This window comes from Dreissena polymorpha, chromosome 7 (assembly GCF_020536995.1).
Source record: "Dreissena polymorpha isolate Duluth1 chromosome 7, UMN_Dpol_1.0, whole genome shotgun sequence".
NCBI classification, from domain to species: domain Eukaryota; kingdom Metazoa; phylum Mollusca; class Bivalvia; order Myida; family Dreissenidae; genus Dreissena; species Dreissena polymorpha.
Window position 1 is genome coordinate 89,230,094 of NC_068361.1, and position 11,165 is coordinate 89,241,258.

An 11,165-nucleotide genomic window follows, 5' to 3' on the forward strand; every position below is an offset into this window, starting at 1 on the left:
CTCCGGAACGGCAAAGAAAAGCATAGCGTTTTAAGTTCACACGTTACCTAGAGCTATTAAGTATCAAGTTCAACTTAATTATACATTTAGATACAACAACACTCGTATTCAAGCAAACGTATAAAAATGTAGCAGGACCGCTCGTTCAAAATGGGTTTATTTCTTTGTCTAGTGTTATTATGTACACTAAACGCGTTGATCGTACTATGGGCAAGGCTGTTTGTTTGTATACATATTAAATTGATATATACAATACGTGGTAATATTTATACAATGTTAATGTCAATTTTTTTAAGTCATGTTTACAATGTACTAATTAGGAAATTAAGTTCGTAAGAGTCTTAAATGGGATACGTTCCTATTTAAAAAGGTGCAAAATACGATTACAGCTCCGTAAAATTTCGGTATTTGTATAGAGTGTCTTGTGTCTGAATTATGCCCGAGTTCAGACCGAATTCGTTTGAAATATGACGATAGATCACGATTCAGATAGCGGTGTGTATCATATCTAACATATGCCAATTAACAAAATATAACCTTAATGAGTTAACCACGTCAACGAATTAAACAAACTTAGGTATGTAATTGTTTATATAATTAGATTGCATGTTAAGGAGTTTTTCACCAACGTAAATAAATATAATTGTTTAATAAATGCTTACCTTTTGCAAACAAATAAGACGCCATTAAGGTGTGCGTGATGTTCAAAATATGAAAATTAATACGTTGACACATTAAGATGTGAATTTAATCTTGTGAAGTTCTCTTATAACACTCTCGCTGAAAGCAATCTCTCTTATGACAATCTATAGTATTACTTACATTTAGTATGTATGATTATCTAGAAGATCCAATGTTACAGATGATGCTTTGGAAAGGTATTGTGACAATTGTGTTGCTAATGGCATCCGCCGTGCAAGCCGACTTCTCTTGCATCTGTAACTACAATGTCGAGAGCACAGTGTACGCGTCGGTAAGTAACAGTTACATACAATTTAAAATGCCAAATGATGATTAATAGTTTAATGCATCTTTTAGTAAAAGCATGCGTTAACATATCAAACAATATATAAACAATAATGTTCCATATGGTTATATTTTTTCATATCTGAAAGAAATAAGTTTTTGTTAAACGAATGGGCGTCGTTTCCATGATGTAAATGCAGCAAATTAGTATGCATTCCTACAAGACAAAATGTGTTTATGTAAGCATAATCAGATTTGCTTGTAATGTGATTGTATTAAATGATGCAGACAGCTAAGAACTCGGCAATTGGCTACATGTATGAGTTTGACTGCAAAGCGGAAGGTCCACCATCAAACGATCCCGATTGGGTCACCATCCAGTATGAAAAACAAGTATGAGGGGACTTTTATTTTCACTTTTTCTGTCCATGTCAAACAGATTTTTTCAGTCGTAATGTGTTCGAAAATGAATTGATAGCCATTCGACCAATCTCCGATAGCTATCTTGAAAGCAACGTCGAACGTGCAAGTAGTTGTTGGGCTATAAAGCGATATGGCCATGTTGGATAAAAAGCCAATGCAATTGGCAAACAACCAGTTGCATAATCGCCGTGCAAACTCCGATTGGGGGCTTATGTGATTTGATTACTTACATAGCAAATTATCTAATCAAAGAGACGTTCTGGATATATAAGTAACAAAAATCTTAATACTTTGTTTTATAAAGCGGTGGTTTATGAACAAACATCATGCGTTAGGAAATTTAAAAAAATCATTTGCGTGTGGTAACACTATTAATTGCTTATCGTTTGTCCACAAAAGAGCCTAACGTGTGTTGTTTAAATGTTAAAAATCCATGTGAAGGCGTAAGCTGAAAGTTCAAAAAGAAAAATTACGTTAAGAGTTGTAAAAAACATTTATAAATTTAAAACAAAACGTATACAACAAATTGCAATAAATTGCAAATTATCTTCTTAATCATCTGCTTATACAACCTTATCATTTTTACTACTTTTGTTAAGCTTAATTGGTTAATGATAGATTGATGTTCAATTTGATTTTGCTTCTTTCGTCCATATTATCCTTAATCGGGTTGGCTTCAAGTAGGCTTTTAAGAAGATTATAAAGTAATGATGGTTTAAAAACACACTTACTTAGTACATGTAAGTATGCATAGTTTATATCCTAAAAACTACGGTGTGGCTAACGTTTGTGTAATAACATTTATGTAATCGTTAGGTGAATATGAAACACTCGGCGGCAGTGACCCTATGTTTATTGATGTTACATGTGGGATTTTTAAGTATGTTTGGATCGTATCTAATACATTTGTGTTGTGTCTGACTGTTAAGCAACTGGTAAATTGTCATCAATAAAGGAGTACAAATAATAAAAAGCCCTGGTGTAGCTGAAGTTTCGCTTTGATTATACAGTCAAAACCCGATGGCTCGAACTCGCCGGGACCGACAACACAAGTTCGCACCATCGGGAATTCGAGCCAACCGGTTTATAATATACTTATGTTTACTAATATGAATCTGCAATTGATTTACATATCCAGATAAAGAGTGTTCTGACTGCTTAAACTCCGTACGACTTTCTGCTTTTGAATTAATAAGAACCAAATATATACTTGATATTTTTGAGTAATCAATATTTTAATACAGTTACACATACAATCAAACAAATATCATATTATTAATGCATATAATATAAGCCCATTTATACGTAGAACATTTAAGGGTACATGAAAGGAACAATGCTAAGAAGAAAGCACTCATAAGCATCATATGCACATTGCTGAAATATTAGACTGTACGACATGCAATTTGTTATTCAATAGTATTTTTATATTTAAGAATGGCGTGATGAATGGATACAAAGTTTTCTATTCCATCCAGTTGACATAGTACATGTTTTGATGCAGCCGTTCCAGTCATAGTACTACAGCATCTTCACACAAAAACGCCATATTGTATACACAGTATCATCTTTTAATCAAATCAAGCAATTGAGTCGATTACATGTTCGCAATTATAGCGAGCCTTTAATCAAGTGCTCATATCGATTAACAGCTCTATGCGACCCGAAGTAAGTTCGAGCCAAACAAACAAAATAACGTGTGAAAACTCTGACCGGGACTGTAAAAACAGTTCGAGCCATCAGCAATAAAATATCGGTGCTTCGAGGAGAGTTTGAGCCAACCAAAAATTCGAGCCCAGCAAGTTCGAGCCATCGGGTTTCGACTTTATTTAATTAAATCTAACATTTAACTTATCCGTGTATCGTTTTCAGTACGGCTATATGGCGAAAGGTCAGGGAATTGAGACGCAAGTTTGCCCTGGGGCACCTCCAGAGACGGATAAAGGTATTGGGACGTAAACGTGTACTTGTGTTGACGTGCATTGTACGGCTTGTATTAATCACCACACTCTCAATTTGAATACACAGTTACCTGAATTTATATTTATCTTTAAAATATGTCCGTTTCTTAAATTTTGGATGGTCAATTCAGTGTACCAGAATTTTGCTTTTGGTTAAAGCATCTTAATGGTACAACCGCCTATTTTGCATATAATGGTATGCGCATTTATATTATGAATGTGGGATTATAATGTTTCTTATAAACATATGATGTTAAAATGTATACATAACTTGTTGTTAGTTTGACTTTTTTAGATAAGTTTTGTAAACCAAAACAATATGAGTAGAAAAAGCACTCAATTAAAAAATATTAAATTATCACCAAATGCATTATTGTCCCCTACCGGTCTCACCGGAGGGGACTTATGTTTTGCGCTCTGTGTGTCTGTAGGTCTGTCTGTCTGTCACACTTTTCTGGATCCTGCGATTACTTTAAAAGTTCTTCATATTTTGTCATGAAACTTGAAACATGGATAGATGACAATATGGACATTATGCACGTCATTTTATTTTGTTCCTACGTCAAAAATTCTGGCTGCTATTGCAACAAAACAATTCTGACAATAGTGGAGCCGGTAGGGGACATATATTGCTTGACAATAGTCTTGTTTATTATATTTCATAGCTTCCAACTGAACAAAAAATCATGTCCTGGTGATAGTTCGAGAGGTATTGGTAGAATAAATCAGTGAAAACAGAAGAAACCCTCAACACATTTAATTCAATGAATAACAGTCCAGAAGAAGACAATTTTCACAAATCCAATAACAGTTGCTGTTTGGACAGTTAAAAGAAAGAATTTCATATGCTCTAAATAGAAATTGTGTTCATTATAGTTTACATCACTTAAATATTTAAATAATTTTATGTTTTATTAATTTGAAACATAAAGCAACTTGGTAAATAATATACAACGTATATTTTAGTGACAACGACTACAGCAACAACAACACCAACATCAACCACAACAACGACGCTGACCACATCTGCTGCTGCTCCAACCACTACCATAACTACGGTCCCCAGCACTACAACAATAACTTATCCGAATCCAACAACAACAACACCAGTACCAACAACATCAACAACAACAACGTCTACGTCAACAACACCAACAACCCTACCGACTTCGTATGAAACAACAACGCCGATATCAACAACAACAACTACACAGCCCACACAAAGTACTACATCATTACCTACAACCACTGAAACATCTAAATCCACAACAACAACAACCCCGAAACCCACTACAACGATTCAACTCACAACAACTACTACATCTCCTCCTACAACTACTACCACACAAACACCAACTACGACAACACCACAAACAACAACCACGACCCCCTAAACCAACAACTGCGACAACCACTCCAATCATCACGACAACCCCGAAACCAACAACTACTCATAGGACTACACACTTTTATTCAATATTAACAACCATAACTAGTTCCATTGGACCGTCCACACAAGGTACATGGTGACGCATTTAATTAAATGTATGCGTATTAATGGAGTAAGGAAAATGACGTTAATATTATTTATTCCTAAAAATTATGATGTTTGATTACAAACGTTATTTATCTAAATCCATCTTTACGAACAATGCATAATATTTAACGTAAAATGCAACGTATATAACGTAAAATGCATTATATAAAACACACAATGCCATGTAAAACGTACACTGAAATATATAACACGTTATATGTTATATAATTTAAATTGCTATACACTAAATTATTTACAAAAATGAGATACATTTAGGCTGTACATTTGAATTTTTTGTATAATTATACATAAATTGCATTCAATTATTCACATATAGAAGCTGGTCTTGTTCATTTGACTGACGATTTATATAAAAACAGTACAGTACGGATGCCCAAAACGGTACTTTCAACACGCACAACTACATCAAGGGACCCTGTTCACAGTAGACAGCACATGTTACGAGATTGTGCCAACGCCGGCTACGTGGAAGGATGCGGAGGCGCATTGTGTAGCAAGGGGAGGTCACCTAGCCCATATACCTGATCAACGGCACCAGGACGCTATATACCAAGTGACCATTCAACATCTTGGACATGACGTCTGGATTGGATTGAATGACATAAACCAGGAACGACACTATGAGTGGTCTTCAGGTGGGTTTGGCTTCGTTTGGTATCCACATTTCCAAATTTGAACACGGGATTAAACTGTTTTTAAACCCTTTAATTTCAATTGATACACATCTTATTAATGGAACGGATTAAATGCTGGATTGGTAGACACGAGGACGTTCTGCTTCACGGGGTTGAGGACTGTGCCGGACTGGGTGCTAAAACATTCCAAGGCCAGTGGAAACGATGTAGAATGCTCAAGGAAATTGAATTACCTTTGTGAATTCAGTAAGATGAAATACATATCAATATGAACATTCTGACGGGGTAGAAATTATGTAACCAATTGCATCGCATATAATTGATTTATATAGTGTGTGTTTGTAAATAAAAATAAATATCAAACGATCAGGTCGATGTGTGTACATTTCATTTATTCGAACAATTAACGCAGAGAAACATTTAATTTAATGTGTTCAAATAAATGTTGTTCCTAATTCAGGAGCGACAATGTCAACAGTTTTGGCAACGACCACACCAATGCCACAATTATCTAACACAGATGGTAATATTCTTATTTTTTCAATCTTGATGTATTATAAGTTTATTTTATGCATATATATTTTATTTATATATATGCATGTTATACATAATCATGAACATTGGTACATGTTTCAGGAGATATTCATATGTGTCCTGGACCAGTTAAGCAGGAGTCAAGGCGTAACAATTATCCCCTGGCCCAATATGGTGACAGCTGCTATGAGCTTCAAACGCACAGTGCTATCTGGACGCATAGCGAGCTTCTTTGTAAGCAACAAGGGGGCCATCTGGTAGCAATTACAAGTGAGACTGAGCAAGCCTTTGTGGGCGCCTTTATGACACGTCATAACCCTGTCCACGCGGTCTGGCTCGGGCTCCATGATAGGAAGGTTGAAGGGCAGTTTGAATGGACTTCAGGTTTGTGTAACCTTCAAAATTGATTCATATCGAATACAATTATTATTTCGTAATGAATATGATTGTAAAAATCTGGCAACATATATCATTTTAGAAAACAAAAAATACCCTTATTATAAGATGAATGCGTGTATCTTAACGACATCCTCCTGAAAGGAACAAGTTAAATTATAAGCTTTTATGAACCACACTGAGTGGGGAACAGTGCCGAACATGACATACACAAAAATCCAAATAACATTTAAATCATTATCTAGCCAATCAACTTACAGCATTGTGCATAATACATGGAAACATTTATAAAACGTGTGTCTTATTATGAAAGCTTAAATTATATTTATCAGGTGAAAGTGTATCTTACACGAACTGGGTTCCAAACCATACAAGCAACTTTGTAAGTCATAACACCGAGGACTGTATTGCATTAATACCTTACAATAGCAGCAAATGGGACGATTTACCCTGTGGGCAACAGGGATTGTTATTTGGTGACGTGGGGGAAAAGCATTACACGTTCTGCGAATACAGTAAGAAATTTGCAACTATTTGTAATAGTACAACTTGTTAATGGTCATTGAAACGTTAATCCGTAGTTACTTGTGTAATTCGAAAATAAGAACCAGAAGTATTTGTTGATTTCCAATTATGTACGTTAATTGTTGATCACATAAATATAATCATGATAATCAGTCGTTGTATTGATGTTTTCCTATCTGTATATTTGTCTTTATTGTAAATACCACAATTGACATTTGTGGTCATATATCTTTTCCAGAAGTTCTGTCAAGTCACGGTTCAAGTGTGCTGGTTGGGTGAAAAGTGGATACCACTGACAGATAAAATAAAATCATTATCAAACAACATTGCTATTGATTTGTTTTGTGTATCTCATAGAAATTTTGTTTTATTTATCGAAACAAGCCTGTACATTTCAATCAATATCAAATAGACGAAAACAATGTGTTCTTCCTGTTATATCTGCAACGAACAAATCGGCAAGTGCTAAACCTAAAGACTACCACTACCACACAATGTAAAGGTTTACATATAACTAAAAGCAATATCTAAAACAATTGATAATCAAATTGTTTAATCAAACAAACGAGAGAAATATTTTGTCTAAAAATATAACAGCATCGTAATATTATTACAAATGTTACTATTTTATATTTCTTAATAATAAATATGATTCATGGAAAATAACCCAAACAACTTTATAACATCTTTGACAAAAATTGTGTGTTACTGCTTAGAATCACAAACATATATTTAATATACAAATTAGACATAAAAACAAGGTCTCTGTCATAGATATAACAGACGTACCCTATCAAGTTCATGTTGTCTACGTAACACCTGATTCTCCTTAGCACCATCATCCTAGACTTAGTACTTTTTAATTATTGAAAGTTTATTTTCAAGTATCTTTATAACATTACACACGCAAATCATTTCCATAACAATACCGAACTCTAGATTGTTTTCACATGGGTAGCCCGAGAAACTTCATTATTCAAATATAAATTTATTTGCGGATATCTGAAGTAAAAGAAAAGAAATGTGATACTGCTAGTGAACAGTCAATCTATTTTTTCCACAATAAATCTAGGACTTATGTAAATAATCTAAAACAATAAACGTGTATAATCATACACATTGAAGACAATTACTACAATATTCAAGACATGACTCATCTGATTACAATTCGATTTAACACGAATTTTACAATAATGTCAATGCAAAGTTTCATTCAATTAACAAAATGCCTATTATTCAGGCACTCGCTTACGGGTACAGGTCGCCGATTGCTTTGTATTCGTCCCTTCTGCAGCAATCACGTTTTAGTACTAAAATGGTTCATGATACATTTTTCAAGCACAAAACCTTTTTCATTTATTTGTGGAATATTGCTTGTTTCATGCAATTATATTGTTTTTCTGGTTTAATGTTTCCAATGCTTATTTTTCCTATCTGTTATATTGCATTACATTTTGCAATGGTTTAATTTCTATCAAACAATAAAGCTCTAAATAGATCTCACAAAATACCCGTAAAATGGTGAACCATATGCAACAAAAAACTGGATAGTCGACTATATAGAATTAAAGTTATTTCTATAGATACCATCGATTCTGAAGTAATGGCATTAATGTTGCATTTTCGCGACTTCAAATACCCCTTACGTATTAAAAGCGAATAAAGCATTTAGAACATGAACTTAGATAATACGTATATCTTATCACAAGATTTAAGAGCTTTAAAGAGTCCTAATATAAGTTCATCTTCCGAAATATTTATACAAAACACGGCTTCATTTGCATTGAAACGCGTAATTTAAAGAATTGTCACGTTTTTATATTTGTCTGATCTAAAACTTGACTACATGTTTACCTGATTCCTTCTACAATAACATTTTTAATAGGGCTTTTTTTCTCAAATAAACAAGGATCTGCATGTAACAATTAACGTTCTAATAGAAAATATATCATCTAAATTAGTATAGTATAGAAAAACAGCGCATTTCTATATGGAAGTTACCGTCTATTTAATAAATATAAAGACACAATTGCCATCTTCAATACATAGACATCAACATCTCGCTTAAAACCTACCAAACAATTGCTTATGATAAAATCGAAATAATCTACATATAGATTGTTCTGTGGAGCTGTCTATGCCTAGTTTTCTAGTGATAATTATATGCGGCGAGAAAGCTGATTGCCTTTAAACATTTCATTTGTAGGGGATAAACACTTTCTCAACCAATTTTAAATACCGCAATACCAATAACTATTCAATAATTGAATAAGTTTGGAGAATAACCTTTGAAATAAAGACAGTTACAATCTATAGTAAAGTAACATGTTTGCATATGATCTCTATATTATAGAAGTTAACAAATTTATAATAACACAAGAATAACTTTTGCATTTACCATATATATACGATATTACTTATACATATACACTTCGATTTCTCAACTCATATGTTGGGAGGTAGGATTTTATTTTTTAAATGTGCAAATGCTCCCTTTAAAAAAAAGTATGGCATGCACAATTATAATAGCAAATGTGATCATTGACGTGTATACATGTTCGCAGCAGTAAGTGACTTCCATATCCTATTATTATTTTTACTTGCGATTTAAAAAGAGCTCGTTTCCTTCTAAAATAAAGCGCGACTGCGTTAACGAGTGTTTTGATAGCAACCTTCGTAAAGCTGTAGTAAACATGCACATTTATTAATTTTTAATAGACATGTTTCAGTAGGCTTTATTCATATTTACTCAGGGTTTGATAATGAGATCATTAACATTTTCTACGCATATTGTCTTTTGTAAAGACATTCTTGTTTCTTTTAATATGCTGTCTATTGTTGTATTATTGCTTTATTTAATACTACAACAATTCACTTGTGCTTTGAGGACGCAGTGGGCAGTGTCGAATATTATAGTTGTTTTAGCCATCAAAGCCTGTCATAGCTGAAGCATGCGTTTGTTACTGTACATGTACACTAAGAACTTAAAAGCCTATCCCCGAACACGTAGGAATAGATGTTATATAAACTATCGCACTGGTACATATGTAAAGTTCAATTTGTATAGTAACGACTATCAATCATATAAAAAGCATTTCATAGTTGTAGTGATAACAGAGCCAAAACAAGAGTTTTTAAAGTTATCATTTACGTTGCTCGGTACACAACATTTCATTTTCTATATGCATGTGCACGAGCTATTTGTTTGTTCTTGATGATGTGGGAGACTGAAATAGCCTTGAAACCGTTTAAACCTCAAATGCCGATGACCTCAACTTAAATCATGTTAATGTTTCATGTTGTTCTTTATGTGATAAAGGGCATTAAATGGCCTTACATAGACTACTGGCGGATGGAAGCAAGTTTGTCTATGATGCCATTTTTTGTTATAATTATGTGAATGGTACTGTCATAACAGATTACTAAAATCAAGTATCTGTTTTTCGCATATGTGGACACATTTTATAGACAAACAAACAATAAGCACATTTACATCGCTGCTACATAAAAGTTGTAAGTTTCATTTTTCGATGTATACGTCGGCGTTTTAAAAGTATCTAACAGCGATTTCGAACTTTTTTTACCGCAACACAATATGTTTTGTCAAACATTTTAATTATTTAATTCAACGCTTTGGCAAAATATGTATCTCCTCTTATCGGAGACAAGTTTGTGCTGTAAATGGCACTATCTTCATTTCCCCACGCGTTGCTTCTGCTTGTACAACTTAGAAGAGATAACACTAATTAAACAGTGTAAACGTACGTAAGGTCATACGCCATCTCTGACTAAATAAGGCATCGACACATGTATAGTCAGCAAATAGGTTTTTTTAATAATTCGAATACCACACTATACCCAAACTATACAACAGTTTTTATATTCAGATTGGACACACACGTGTAAACACATAGATCAACTAATGTTGTAACTAATAAAAAAAGTGGGTTCCAGTTACATAAGCAAGAGATATGTCTAGTAACATCCGTACAAGTTCTTGATGTGAGTGGCAAGTGACCAACTGACCAACGATTTTACATAGGACAAAAACATGCACAAATACAATAGGTCACTGGTTTTGGGGCGATCAAGGAAATGCATAGCGGGGTTCGGTTTAATTTGCTCAAACATCACACACGACCTAAAGATTTGAACAAAACAAATAAG

General features: G+C 33.7%; 2 protein-coding genes across 4 annotated transcripts; both read left to right on the top strand.

The window, feature by feature from the left end:
• The first annotated feature begins 417 nt into the window (after positions 1 to 417).
• LOC127838501 (uncharacterized) lies at positions 418 to 5,630 on the top strand. Of its 3 annotated transcripts, none has more exons than XR_008029838.1 (6): positions 418 to 577; positions 846 to 973; positions 1,255 to 1,359; positions 3,262 to 3,334; positions 4,317 to 4,869; positions 5,268 to 5,630. XR_008029838.1 is itself a non-coding variant. In XM_052366286.1 (6 exons), exons 2-6 carry the CDS (start codon positions 854 to 856, stop codon positions 5,582 to 5,584), a joined length of 873 nt encoding a protein of 290 aa, XP_052222246.1. In that variant the 5' UTR covers positions 418 to 577; positions 846 to 853; the 3' UTR covers positions 5,585 to 5,628. The 3 variants fall into 3 exon arrangements, 2 of the variants coding, with proteins under 2 accessions (XP_052222246.1, XP_052222247.1); XM_052366286.1 differs by having other exon boundaries at positions 4,317 to 4,574; positions 5,268 to 5,628; XM_052366287.1 differs by having other exon boundaries at positions 863 to 973; positions 4,317 to 4,574; positions 5,268 to 5,625.
• A 38-nt stretch (positions 5,631 to 5,668) lies between these two features.
• On the top strand, positions 5,669 to 7,322 carry LOC127838502 (echinoidin-like). The gene is made up of 5 exons (XM_052366288.1): positions 5,669 to 5,789; positions 6,004 to 6,066; positions 6,180 to 6,461; positions 6,806 to 6,988; positions 7,237 to 7,322. The coding sequence occupies exons 2-5, from the start codon at positions 6,012 to 6,014 to the stop codon at positions 7,275 to 7,277; spliced, it is 561 nt and encodes a 186-aa protein (XP_052222248.1). The 5' UTR covers positions 5,669 to 5,789; positions 6,004 to 6,011; the 3' UTR covers positions 7,278 to 7,322.
• Positions 7,323 to 11,165: the final 3,843 nt, after the last annotated feature.

Excerpts from the sequence above, each read along its gene's own strand:
- LOC127838501 (XM_052366286.1), top strand. The coding sequence starts at position 854 with ATGTTACAGATGATGCTTTGGAAAGGTATTGTGACAATTGTGTTGCTA. Across the intron at positions 974-1,254 it reads AGAGCACAGTGTACGCGTCG|ACAGCTAAGAACTCGGCAAT; the intron begins GTAAGTAACAGT and ends TAAATGATGCAG. Across the intron at positions 4,575-5,267 it reads AACTACACAGCCCACACAAA|TACAGTACGGATGCCCAAAA; the intron begins GTACTACATCAT and ends ATATAAAAACAG.
- LOC127838502 (XM_052366288.1), top strand. The coding sequence starts at position 6,012 with ATGTCAACAGTTTTGGCAACGACCACACCAATGCCACAATTATCTAAC. Across the intron at positions 6,067-6,179 it reads ACAATTATCTAACACAGATG|GAGATATTCATATGTGTCCT; the intron begins GTAATATTCTTA and ends TACATGTTTCAG. Across the intron at positions 6,989-7,236 it reads TTACACGTTCTGCGAATACA|AAGTTCTGTCAAGTCACGGT; the intron begins GTAAGAAATTTG and ends TATCTTTTCCAG.